This window comes from Chrysemys picta, chromosome 7, assembly GCF_011386835.1.
Source record: "Chrysemys picta bellii isolate R12L10 chromosome 7, ASM1138683v2, whole genome shotgun sequence".
NCBI lineage: Eukaryota > Metazoa > Chordata > Testudines > Emydidae > Chrysemys > Chrysemys picta.
The window spans coordinates 100,824,963-100,838,836 of NC_088797.1; the positions used below are offsets into that span (position 1 = coordinate 100,824,963).

The following is a 13,874-nucleotide window of genomic DNA, read 5'->3' on the forward strand; positions in this document are numbered from 1 at the left end:
AGAAACTTCCTGTATAAGAAGTTGCTCGTGAGAAGGGTCCCTGAAGAGGGACGGGGAAGGGGGGGAGGAGGGGGGGATAGAAGAAAACTGGATAGCGTATCCCCTCTCCACCGTGCGGAGGACCCAACGGTCCGAAGTTATAAGGGACCAAGCACGGTGGAAGTGGGAGAGGCGATCCCGAAAGGAGGGGGCTGGATCCTGGGGGATGACTGGGGCGCCGTCCTCGACCGCACCTTCAAAAGTTCTGCCTGGGGCCTGAAGGTGGTCGAGGTGGCCCCTGGTTCTGGCCGGGTTGAGGGCCGGTCCACCTCCTTCTACCACCTCGCCCTCGCCTCCGGGCCGAGTCCTGTCTCTGACGAGGCGGGGGGGGGTAAAAGCGCTGAGGCTGCGGCCTAAATGGCCTGCGCTGGGGGCCCACAACATGCATCCCCAGGGAGCGCATGATTGTTCTCGAGTCCTTGAGGCTCTGCAGGCGAGAGTCCGTCTTATCCGAGAACAATCCATGACCCTCAAAAGGCAGATCTTGTAGGGTTTGCTGCAGCTCCGGAGGCAAACCCGAAACCTGAAGCCAGGAGATCCTGCGCATAGCGATGCCCGAAGCCAGGGTCCTCGCCGCTGAGTCTGCAATGTCCAAGGAGGCCTGCAAGGAGGTCCGAGCCACCTTCTTGCCCTCCTCTACCATGGCTCCAAACTCTTCCCTGGACTCTTGGGGAATCAACTCCTTAAACTTCCCCATAGAGTTCCAGGAGTTGAAATTGTAGCGGCTCAGTAGCGCCTGTTGGTTCGCCGCTCTAAGTTGTAGCCCTCCGGCTGAGTAAACCTTACGGCCAAACAGGTCGAGCCGCTTAGCCTCTTTTGATTTAGGCGCTGCAGTCTGCTGGCCGTGGCGCTCTCGTGCATTCACTGATTCCACCACCAGTGAGCACGGTTGGGGGTGGGTATACAAGTACCCATAGTCCTTAGAGGGGACAAAGTATTTTCTTTCCACCCCTCTCGCTGTGGGTGGAATGGAGGCAGGAGTTTGCCATATCGTATCCGCATTCGATTGGATCGTGCGGATCAGAGGTAACGCCACCCTCGATGGGGCATCTGCTCCAAGGATGTTCACGATCGGGTCGTGCACCTCCACTATCTCCTCCGCCTGCAGGTCCATATTACGGGCCATCCTACGCAGGAGATCCTGGTGAGCCCGAAGATCTATCGGAGGGGGACCCGTACATGAAGTGCCCGCCACTGCCTCGTCCGGAGAGGAGGAAGAGGATGCCTCCGGTGGTACCGGATCCAAGGGGGGGTCCTGATCCCCTTGCTCTTGGGCCGGGGCATCACCTGCACTTGGGTCCCTGGTGTCGGGTGGCGTGGACACCGAAGCCTCCATGCCTCCTGGCGGAGGCCGAGAGATGGTGGATTCTGGGGCCCTTCTAACCGAGTGACCCGAGCGAGAGGTCGATGGTATTGGAGCCCCTTGCTCTTGGTGGTATGCCCACGGGGTCCAAAACGACCAGTGAGATGGTCCATGAGAGTGGTCCTCTGCCATCTCTTGCCAGTGGCCGAAATTTTGTTCATCGGCGTGCCCTTGAGGGGGGTATGCCGATCTCGACAGGTCCTCCGAGGAGCGAGACACCGATCTAGACGGCCATGGCGGTGCCGAGAGAGATGAAACCATCCCGGTGGGCTGCGGTGCCGCACGGTGCCGGTCCGGAGATGATCTATCTCTACGCGGTGCCGGCGATCGGTGCCGGGACCGCGACCGGTGCCGATGACCTCGTCGGTGCCGGGAGTCGGATCTGGACCTCGACGAGGACCTGGAGTATGCCCGGTGCCGGGAGCGACCCCTCGACGTCGAGCGCCGACCGTAGCGGTGCCGAGAACTACGTCTCGACGTTGATCGGTGCCGACGATCATGTCGGTGCCGAGACGAAGAGCGGTGCCGCGAAGAAGATCTTGGCCGCGAGTACGACCGGTGCCGAGACGATATTCGGTGCCGGGACTGCGAGCGGCGTGGGGACCTGCTTCGGGACCTGGACCGGTGCCGAGGTTCCAGCCCTTGTGATGGCGGGCGCATCAAGGCAGGTTTCCCCCTCGACTGGACCGGGCGAGTCAACGGTGCAGTCGGTGCCGGTGGTTGAGGCGGTGCCGGCTCCGTGAGAGCTATTAAGTCTCTCGCCGCCGCGAAGGTCTCTGGAGTCGACGGGAGGCACTGTATCACCGCCGGCCTGGGGGGAGACGCTATTTGCACCGGACTCAACGGCCTCGGCGCCGGAGTCGACGGTGCCGGAGGCACCTGTTTTCGTTGCTCCACCGGTGGACGCGGCTCTACCCCCGACACTGGGGGAGCTGGCGTCTTCGGCACTGATGTCCCCGTCTTATGGGCTTTTTTATGCCCTGGGGATAAGGACCGGCGCCGAGGCACTTGCTGTGTCTGCGGTGCCGACGAGGTCCGGTGCCGGGGAGGCTTGTCTGACGCCACTCGCGTGGTCGTCGCAGCCGGTGCCGCCGGGGCACTGCGCACCGAGGTGCTAGGTGCCGGGGCCTTGCTCGTGGAAGGAGCGTCCGGGCTAAGAGCCGCCTCCATCAGAAGTTGCCTGAGCCGAAAGTCCCGCTCCTTCTTGGTTCTCGGACGAAAGGCCTTACAGATTTTACACTTGTCTGTCTGGTGTGACTCCCCCAGGCACTTCAGACAGGATTCATGCGGGTCGCTCGTGGGCATAGGTTTAGCGCAGGAGGCGCACAGCTTGAAGCCGGGAGCGTTGGGCATGAGCCCGGCCCCGCGGCCGGGGGAGAAAGGGGGGAGACGACCCCCTTAATCCCCTGGACTATTTAGAACAACTTTAAAACTACTTAACTAACTTACAACAAACTCTAAGACTATAACTATAACTACAACTATGATACAACAAGATAGCTAGGGAAAGTGGAGAACAGCTAAGCAGCGCTCCACAGTTCCAACGACCGTCAGGGGCGGTAAGAAGGAACTGAGGGGGCGCCGGGTCGGCTGGGGTATATATTCAGCGCCATGAAGGCGCCACTCTAGGGGGCTCCACAGCCGACCCGCCGGTGTTGCTAGGGTAAAAATCTTCCGACGATCGTGCACGCGGCGCGCACACACCTAATGGAATGGATATGAGCAAGCACTCGAAGAAGAACAAATGATCCAAGGTCCAGATTTTATTCTCAGATACATAGAGGTTATCAGCACATACCTCAAAAAACAGTAGTACTGTGCTTCTGAAAAAAACATATGCCACATCTAAGTATGCAGTAAGGAGTACGGAGACTCTTAACTTAAAATGAAGCCTTAAATTTGTGCCGGACTTCCCTATAGATTCATAGCTGTATTACAACAAATTAGCGTACCTTCACAAGACTATTGGCCCAATTCTATTAAATTAAATCAATGGGAGTTACGGGCACTCAGTACCTTACAGGATAAGATGTTATCCATTAATATTTGTTATACTTCCAAACATAAATCATATACTAGGATAGAAATGCACCTTTCCAGTTACTTACTTAACAAACTTGTCCACATGAGACATGGAAGCTTCATAGTTTTTTCCACCAAACTCTTGACAATGTAAAGCCATAAAGTGTGGCTTGTGTGTATGTACAATCTGAAATAAATGAACATAAGTTACATATATTAGCAAAGTTCTATCCATAGCTATTGAAATACGGCACATATGAAGAAGACTAAATATGTAATGTTTAGTTAATAGGATTTCTTTCAGGTAATACCTGACCTGTTGGATACAAAGGCAAACAACTGGCAGAATCATTATCAAAATATTGGAAATGATCTTTGTAAATGTATAGCTTTAATAGCTTCAGAATACAAGATACAGTAGAACCTCAGAGTTACGAACACCAGAGTTACGAACTGACTGATTAACCACACACCTCATTTGGAACAGGAAATATGCAATCAGACAGCAAAGACAAAAGAAAAGTGAATAGTGTACAGTACTGGGTTAAACGTAAACTGCTAAAATAAAGGGAAAGTTAAAAAAAGATTTTGCAAGGTAAGGAATCTGTTTCTGTGCTTGTTTCATTTAAATTAAGATGGTTAAAAGCAGTATTTTTCTTCTGCATTGTAAAGTTTCAAAGCTGTACTAAATCAATATTCAGTTGTAAACTTTTGAAAGAACCACCATAACGTTTTGTTCAGAGTTACAAACATTTCAGAGTTACGAACGACCTCCATTCCATAGGTGTTCATACCTTTGAGGTTCTACTGTACTGACTTTAAAGATCAAAAAGACTTTTTAAGTTAATATTTACTTTCCAAAAAATATGATTTTGTAGCAGTTGTCCCCAGACATTAGGGTGACCAGACAGCAAATGTGAAAAATAGGGATGGGGGTGGGGGGTAATAGGAGCCCATATAAGAAAAAGACCCCAAAATCAGGTCTGTCCCTATAAAATTAGGACATCTGGTCACCCTACCAGACATACAAGCATATGCATCTTCTCATCCACCTAGCTTCAGCACAGCAGCTATTTTCAATATATGTCTGTCTAGTTAGGTGCTTATATGGCCCCAATCACTATAGAACAGGAGTAGGCAACCTTTCAGAAGTGGTGTGCCGAGTCTTCATTTATTTACTTTAATTTAAGGTTTCGCGTGCCGGTAATACATTTTAACGTTTTTTTAGAAGGGGTCTCTCTCTCTAAGTGTACATTATATAACGAAACTATTGTTGTATGTAAAGTAAACAAGGTTTTCAAAATGTTTAAGAAGCTTCATTTAAAATTAAATTAAAATGCTGATCTTACGCCGCCAGCCTGCTCAGACCATTGGGTGGGGTGTTCAGGGCAGAGGGCTGGGTGTTGGGGGGGGACTCGAGGTCAGGGCAGAAGGCTGGGTGTGGGGGGGTTCAGGGCAGAGGGCTGGGTGTGGCGGGGACTCGAGGTCAGGGCAAAGGGCTGGGGTGTGTGTGGAGGTGCAGGGCACAAGGCTGGGTGGGAAGGGTTCAAGGCAGAGGGCTGAGTGTTGGGGCGGACTCGAGGTCAGGGCAGAGGGCTGGGGTGTGTGGGCGTGCAAGGCAGAAGGCTGGGTGTTGGGGGCAGCTTGAGGTCAGGGCAGAGGGCTGGAGGGTTGTGGGGGTGCAGGGCAGAGGGCTGGAGGGTTGTGGGGGTGCAGGGCAAAGGGATGAGGCTGTGGGGATACAGGGCAGAGGGATGGGTGTGTGTTGGGGTGGGGAGGTGCAGGGCAGAAGGCTGGGGTGCTCGGCTCGTGGGGGTGCTCCCAGCCCCTTGCCCTGAGCGGCTCATGACAGGGAGCTGGGAGGGATATGACCTGTTCCACCCCCTTCCCCCAGGCCCATCCCTACGTCTCGCTGCCTGCTCTACGGAGCAGCGAGCATGCTGCGCTCGGCTCTGCTCCTCTGGGGGGAGGAGGGGCCGGAATGCACCACGTTGTGCGAAGAAGCAGGAGAGGAGGGAAGCTTGGCTGCCGCAGAACCAAGCTTCTGCCTCCTGCCCCCGCAGGGGAGAGCGGTGGGGCTGAGTGGGGCGGGGGGCCGGGACCCCCCCCCACCGCTCTCCCCTGCGGGGGCAGGAGGCAGAAGCTTGATCCTGCAGCAGCCAAGCTTCCCCCTCCCCAGTTTCTTCCCATAGCGTGGTGCATTCCGGCCCCTCCACCCCTCCTCCTCCTCTCAGTGGGCAGCAGCGTGCCACTCAGAATCGGCTCGTGTGCCGTAGGTTGCCGATCTCTGCTATAGAACATGAGCACCTTCTAATTGACCAACATAACTGCTCACAGTCCTCAGTGAGTTAGGGTTACCATATTTCAACAAACAAAAAAGAGGACGGGAGGAGCCCCGCCCTAGCCCCGCCCCTGTCCTGCCCTAGCCCCTGCCCCTTCCACTCCCTCCCACTTCCTGCCCCCTCAGAACCCCCAACCCTCCCCCACACTCCTTGTCCCCTGACTGCCCCCTCCTGAGACCTTCCCCACATCCTAACTGGCCCCCTAGGACTCTACCCCCTACCTGTCCCCTGACTGCCCCAACCCTTATCCACACCCCCACCCCCAGACAGACCCCTGGGACTCCCACGCCCCACCCCCTGACAAACCCCCCCAGAACTCCCGACCCATCTAAACCCCTCTGCTCCCTATCCCCTGACTGCCCCCTCCTGGGACCCCTGCTCCTAACTGCCCTCCAGAACCCCACCCCCTACCTAAGCCTCCCTGTTCCTTATCCCCTAACTGCCCCTTCCTAAGACCCCTCTCCCTAACCGCCCCCCAGGACCCTACCTCCTACCTGTACCCTGACTGCCCAAAACCTTATCCACCCCCCCCAGAAAGCCCCCCCCCAAACTCCCGACCCCCCCCCCCCCCGCTCCTTATCCCCTGAGTGCCCCCTCCTGGGACCCCTGCTCCTAACTGCCCTCCAGAACCCCACGCCCTACCAAGGCCCCACGCCCGAACTCCTGACCCATCCAACCCTCCCCCCTGCTCCCTGTCTCTTGACTACCCCCCCCCCAGAACCTCCCTGCCGCTTCTCTGACCCCCGGCCCCCTTACTGTGCTGCAGAGCGGCGCGCTCAGCAGCGGGGGAGGGGAGCAGGGTTGAAGCTCCAGACTGCCGGAGGCCGAGGCGAACGGCTGGGGATCTGTGAATGCAGGGAGGGAGGGGGAGGGAGAGAGAGGAGGGGAGTGGTCTCAAGTTTCAGGGGAGAGGAGGGGGAAGTGAAGGAGGGGCTCGGGCTGCCGGAGCCCATGCGAGTGGCACGATCCGGCCAGCTGCCCTGTAAGCCGCGCACGCTCTGCATGGGGGGAAGTCCGGACATTGACAAATTCCCCCCGGACGCTATTTTTAACTCAAAAAAGCCGGACATGTCCAGGGGAATCTGGACGAATGGTAACCCTACAGTGAGTACCAGTTAGGTCTGCAGATTGTATGCATTCATTTAAAAATTAAGAAAAGTGCATACAGCAGACGTGGAAATCTGCTTGCCGACACATTTAAGATTGGACTTTGAACCTGAATGATAACACTTTTCTCTCGGAAGGCTCAAAAACCAGAAGACACATAATAATTTTTTTAATTCGTATCATTTATTTTAAAAACATCATGATTAAGCCCATCTCATTGCCATTTGGGGCCTGAGTTTTGGTTTTTGAATGCATGGATTTGGCAGAAATGGGATGATTTTATCTAGATATCCATAGGAGTTTCTATTTTTTTAACCAAGCTGAAGAAAAATATAGGAGCAAAGGAGTTTAAATAAAAAAATTCAAGAGTTAACAAGTGCTCACAGTACTGAATTGCAAAGAGAAAATTAACAAAATATGTGCTTATTGTTGGTTTGAGGTTTTTTATACTCTATTAGCTTTAAAAAAAAATCTAATGCTAGAAATGCAATAGGTTATTAGCCAATACTGAAAGACTAAAGGCTTTGGAAAACATATTAAACACAAAGTATTTTTGCTGAGAAAGACTAATAACTGTGAATTCATCCAGATTCACAACTTACTATCCTATAAAAAACTCTTGTAAAGATGGTGGCAAACCAACTTCAGCAATGTGTGACACACAAAAGCTCCTTCAGGATTCAGACCTGACCATGACATAGCTAATCACAACAGTTGACTCTCTCCCTCAGGGAAATAGTCAGAGGACAGATATGCCTCCTAACATGGCTCAGTCTTACACCTCTTTCATGATAAGGTGTTTTTGACAACTGCAGGAGTTGGCAGGGGCACAGCAAATAACGTTACTGTGGTTCTGCTCCTTCTTTTCTGCTCCTCCTACCCAAGCGCTCCAAGATGTGGAGGGTTCAAAAAAGAACTAGATAAAATCCATGGAGGATAGGTCCATCAATGGCTATTAGCCAGGATGGGCAGGGATGGTGTCCTTAGCCTCTGCCAGAAGCTGGTAATGGGTGACAGGGAATGGACCACTTGGTGATTACCTGTTCTGTTCATTCCCTCTGGGGCACCTGGCATTGGCCACTGTCGGAGGACAGGATACTGGGATAGATGGACCTTTGCTCTGACCCAGCATGGCCATTCTTCTGTTCTAATTCTCCAACCCTAAGTACCACATATACTAATCTGGAATAAAAGAACTCAGTCGTATTCACAAGTTATCTAGAAGCACTGAGACGTCAAAACACATCCTTTTTATTTTCAGCACCCATTCTTTTCACTCTATGTATATTATTGGAATATAGATTAGCTATCAGAAATAACCAGTGGTTTAGCAACTTATTGGTGATCTGTAATCTTGACAAAATTGCATTGCTCTAAATTGGTAACCAGAGATTTGACCTCCTTGTCCAGCAGTGTGCAAAATGATTAGGATTTGTGAACTATAAGATAGGGAATCGTGAACTGAATGGTTAAGGCCACACTATTAGTTGAGTCATTTTTGCCAGCTATACTGTGGAAGTAACGTGTTTAGCACAATACACAGTACCAACAATGACACTGAAAAGAAAACATATTTCTATCACATTTGTAAGATGATACTGAAGTTCCTGCAAAAGCAGGCAATGAAATCAATTGTTTTATAACTGCCTAACTCCTAAAAGTTAAACCAATATTTTTAATTTAATATTTTTACCTGTTTTGAGTAAAAATATTTTAGTAAAGTTAAAATATACAAAACTACAGGGTTCTAATACGGTCCAGATCACCCTGCCCAGGGGCATAATTTGGAGGAAGGGAATAAAAGGGAAACCTCTGCAAAGATACCCTCACAGAGCTCCTCCCTCTATTGTTACATCAGAGAAGGTGGGATTTGGCTTCTATGGAAAAGACCATGGGACTTGCCGCTAAATTTGATAGCTTCCCAGTTCCCAGAGATCTGTGAGAGGCCAGAGGGCCATCCATGCAGTGGTTATGAACTTTCACATCAGCTCTGACCTCTGGCATGATGGAAGAGAGACTACAGTCTCAGACCATAATTTCTTTTTCAGGGCATCTATATGGCTAGAAAGAAGGGGAATTGTGTCACCTCCTCAGCCTCACTCCCGTCCTACCCGCTCCTTCCCTCAAGTTGCCAAATCTGCATCCCTGGATCATGAAGGCCCCTCTGCAAGGTAAGGGGTAGAGAGGACACTGCAATGCAGACACAGCTGACCCCTCTTTCCACCATGGCTCCACGTATAGATTTGGAGGCAGGTATGACAGAAGAACAAGTTAGACAAACATCTTTCAGGGATGGTCTAGATAATACTTAGCCCTGCCAGGAATTCAGAGGACTGGACTAGATGACCTATCAAGGTCCCTTCCAGTCCTACATTTCTAAGATCTGGGCCAGCACATTTATTTGGCATGTCTGAGAACAAAATTTCAGAGCCCCCGCTTCACTTAACCACAATTTCTTCTCCAGTCTACTGCCTTCTCCATTAATCATTTTGTGCATTATTCTACCTACTAAAAAGTCCAAAAACAAATGGTGAATTAGAGGAGCATGTTCTCTACTCCCAAAACTTGACTGTTCAGCTGCTTGAAGTTTAAATTTTGGGGGCTGTAATGGCCCCAAAATTCTCTGCCCACTTTCTGTCCTTCTGTAATACCCACCTCTACCTACCCAGCCTGCCAGTCCCAAGGGAGAAAATGTGCAAACTCCACACTTAGAGCAGAACTACAGATTTTTGGGTGTTCATTTGTTAACCACATATGCTTTCACACAGGTGGGGAACACAGGAGCCAAAGAGAGTAATAGTTAAATTCCAGTAACAGAATACCAACTGCTTTACTTGCATCTGAAGAAGTGAGGTTCTTACTCACGAAAGCTTATGCTCCCAGTACTTCTGTTAGTCTCAAAGGTGCCACAGGACCCTCTGTTGCTTTAGATTAGTGCCTCAGATTTCAATTATCTATCACTCCGTTCCTGCACGTAAAAACTTATAGGTAGAATTGATCTTTTGAGCAGCAAATACACTATTCTAGGTCAGTTACTAAGTAAGAGGTCCCCAAACTGTGGGGTGCGCCCCCTAAGGGGGGCATGGAGGAACCTTTGGAGGGGGGCAAAGCTGGGGCCCATGGGGGGTAGAGAGGGAGCTCCACCCAGCTCCGCTCCTGGACTCTGCTCCGGCTGCTGGCCCCACACCCAGGACTCAGGGCTCTGGCCGCCGGCCCCATGCCCAGAGCACCAGCTAGCAGCCGAGGCTTCACCGCCACTCCTGGCTCCCTTACCCCGCCTGCATCCCCCCATACCAGAGACATGGCCCTGCTCCCAGCTGCAGCTCCACGGGGAGGGGAGGTGTGGACAGGGGTAAGGGAGAGCACGAGGTAAAATGTTTGGGGACCACTATCCTAAGTGAATGGAAACCTGATTCTTTAAAGGAGAATAGTATCTCACTAGTATAACTATGGTTTCCTTCCAAGTTATTTCATTAATTCACATAGCAATGAAATGGAGAAAAGAGAGAAAGATTGTTTTAAAACGACTTTGGTTTTAAAGCACTATACTATAACTTATGACTAAAATGTAAACATCACCAGTCTGTCTTTCTCATCAGCATAGTCACCTTGAAAGTGGTCTGGTTGAATTTGCAATGATCCTGAGCAGAATTTCTTGTAACTAGTCAAGCACCCTCATGCTAAGCTGTATGTAGGACATTGCACTGATGTAGCATGTTTTTCTTTAAATGGTTTCTATACTTTAATCACATGTTTAAAACACTTTTGTACAGGATAGTAATATACATACGCGAAAAATGAGTAGTTATGGAGTGGAATTCAAGTATGTGATAGAAAGAAGTATACTGCTACAATCTATAGATAAAGGGTAGCATTTTTCAATGTGCCAAGTCCCATTGCAAGTCAATAGGACTTAGGCACCTAAATGCTTTTTAAAATCCCACAAAAAATGGGTATTTTTAAAAAAGTTATATGGCCTGATTCTGTTTTTACACTAGTGTAATCTCACTGACTTCAGCAAAGTTGCTCCTAATTTACACCATTGCAAGTGATAAAGCATATTGAAAGATAAAGAGAGGTAAAATTAAAAGGAAGATTCTGGTCTTGCCTTGTAAACTGATTTTGTGTATGGGAGGCTCTCAGTCTGGAAGAGGCTGTTCCTACTTGTTTCCTATGTAGAAGAGGTGCCCCGCTCCTTCCAGATTTCAGGGAGCAAAGGGCATAAAGAGATCACAGAAACATAATTTCTGCAAACAAACTACAATAATTTTACAGCAAACATATGTCTAAACTGACATGATTTACTTAGGCAAAACTGTCAGAAGGGTAGAGTGCATGCACCTCATCGCATGTTTTTAAAATCGCACTATGTTTAGAAATAAAATTACATAGCACATGACAAACAAAAAATGCTAAGCTTCTGACTATAAATGTCCTCTGCCTACATTGCAATTATGTGTGTTCTTCCCTGCAGCTCTTTTGCTGGCAATCACACTACCAACTGCAATTAAGTTAGCATTTAGCACTAAGTTAAATTTAGTTTTAAAAAAAGATATACGAGTCTTAAATTAGCCATTGCCATGAATTTGATGTAAAATTAAGTTCTTGGACATGGCTTTGAGCTTTTAAGGATTCGCACCTTCAACCTGATGTCTCTGTAGGTGGTTTATTCTACAAAATCCACTGTCTGTTTGATCTTTCTCAAATTTAGTGATAACTCCCACATTTGGATAAGCAGAGTATTGACAATTAAAATCCCAGCCCAGAAACAGTTTATAAAAAAATGTCCGGAGTAGGGTTGGCAAGTTTCTAGTTACACAAATCCGAACACCCTTGCCCTGCCCTGCCCCGCCCCCCTCACTCCAGCCCCCCACCCTCACTCACTTTCACTGGGCTGGAGCCGGGGGTTGGGGTGCTGGAGGCTGTGCAGGCTCCAGGCGGGGCAGGGGTTTGGGGTGCAGGCTCCAGGAAGGAGTTTGGGTGCAGGAGGGGGCTCAGTGCTGGGGTACGGGGTGGGGTGCAGGAGGGAGGTCCGACCTGGGGCAGGGGGTTGGGGTGCGGGTGGGAGTATGGGGTCTGGGACGGAGTTGGGGTGCGGGAAGGGGGTTTGAGCTGAGGCAGGCAGTTTGGGGTATGGGCTCCAGCCAGGTAGCGCTTAACTCAGGCGGCTCCCAGTTGGCAGTGGAGTGGGGCTAAGACAGGCTTCCTACCTGCTCTGGCTCTGCGCTGCTCCCAGAAGCAGCCAGTATGTCTGGCCCCTGGCGGAGGCATGGGCAACAGGTGCTGCCCCCGCAGCTCCCATTGGCTCTCCACCTGGGACTCCATGCTCCCTGCTGCTCTAATGCTGCTGATTCACAGTGAGACTTGGCAGTTTTCATAGCCTACTCTCAGAAGAGAGGCTCTTGTCCCACACAGGTAGTGAGGGGCAGTAGAAATGTCCAGAGGATAGATAAGGTTACTATTAAAATGTCTAAATTCAACAGATCACAATGAAGAAGGATGACATAATATGCAGGTTTTCTTTTTTTCCACACTTACTCCTGTTGCTGAAATCCTACAAACCTGGTTTCACAAGGGACTGAAAATAAACAGTTGCAGTTACACTTCCAATTATGTAAATAAACCTTGACTAGCTTTATTTTATTGTAAGTCGTAAAATCTGTTTTTTACTTTACCAGAGTACTAAGGAAAAATACATATCTATGAAGAGACACACTTGATCTGAAGACAGAAAGACAAAAGTCTTTATTTCTGATTGTGACAACTAAGTTTCCTTGCCATAAATCTGGATCAGAGGCGATGCCCTAAATTTAAACTGACTTTAAAATACACTAGTCTGTCCACAGACAAAAGAGAAATTGAAATCCCAACCAACTTTCAGTATACTGCTTTCCACTATACCAATATAACTCAATAGCATGAATGGAATTCCAGTACAAAATGTAGGGCAGTGAATCAGCTCTACAGCTGAACAAGTCAGTCATTCTGGGAAAGGTTGCTGTCAGAGTTCCCTCCCCACTCTGAACTCTGGGCTACAGATGTGGGGACCCACATGAAAGACCCCCTAAGCTTATTTCTACTAGCTTAGGTTAAAAACTTCCCCAAGGCACAAATCCTTTTCTTGTCCTTGGATGGTATTGCTGCCAGCACCAAGTAATTTAAACAAACATTCAGAAAGGGGCCACTTGGAGCCCTATCCCCCCCCAAAAAATATCCCCCAAACCCTTCACCCACTTTCCTGGGGAGGCTTGAGAATAATATACCAACCAATAGTTTAACAAAGTGAGCACAGATCGAACCCCTAGATTTTTAGGACATTAAAGACCAAATCAGGTTCTTAAAAGAAGAACTTTATTATAAAGAAACAAACAAAAGAAGCACCTCTGTAAAATCAGGATGGAAGGTAATTTTACAGGGTAATAAGCTTTAAAATACAGAGGATTCCCCTCTAGGCTCAACTTCAAAGTTACAAAAACAGGAATAAACCTCCCTCTTAGCATAGGGAAAATTCACAAGCTAAAAGAAAAGATAATCTAACGCATTTCCTTGCTATTACTTACAATTTCTGTAATTTTAGATGCATCATTTCAATAGAAGCTGGGTTATCTCCTTGGTCTCTCTCTCTCTCTCTCTCTCTAACCAGAGGGAACAAAACAAAGAGAGCCCAAACAAAACCTCTTCCCCTCTCCCAATTTTAAAGTATCTTCTTTCCTTATTGGTCCTTTTGGTCAGGTGCCAACCAGGTTATTTGAGCTTCTTAACCCCTTACAGGTAAAAGAGAGATTTTATGCTACCCTTAGCTGTATGTTTATGACAGTGGCATTAACATCTCTTCTAAAAGAATTCATTACAGAAAAGTACTAGTTAAATACTAATGAAAAAACAACGAGGAGTCCTTGTGGCACCTTAGAGACTAACACATTTATTTGGGCATAAGCTTTGCTTCTAGCCCACGAAAGCTTATGCCCAAATAAAAGTGTTAGTCTCTAAAGCGTCACAAG

General features: G+C 49.1%; 1 protein-coding gene across 9 annotated transcripts in view; it reads right to left on the minus strand.

Annotated features, from left to right (window-relative positions):
- INPP5A (inositol polyphosphate-5-phosphatase A) overlaps window positions 1-13,874 on the minus strand; it is a 435,774-nt gene that overhangs the window by 280,915 nt on the left and 140,985 nt on the right. For 8 of the 9 annotated variants that reach the window (XM_005305326.5, XM_065552136.1, XM_005305323.5 and 5 more), the window contains one exon: window positions 3,511-3,611. In XM_005305326.5, the coding sequence (XP_005305383.1) occupies window positions 3,511-3,611 (101 nt within the window). Of the gene's footprint in view, window positions 1-3,510; window positions 3,618-13,874 lie in introns of those variants that run through there. The other variant, XM_024109132.3, reaches the window with a different exon arrangement.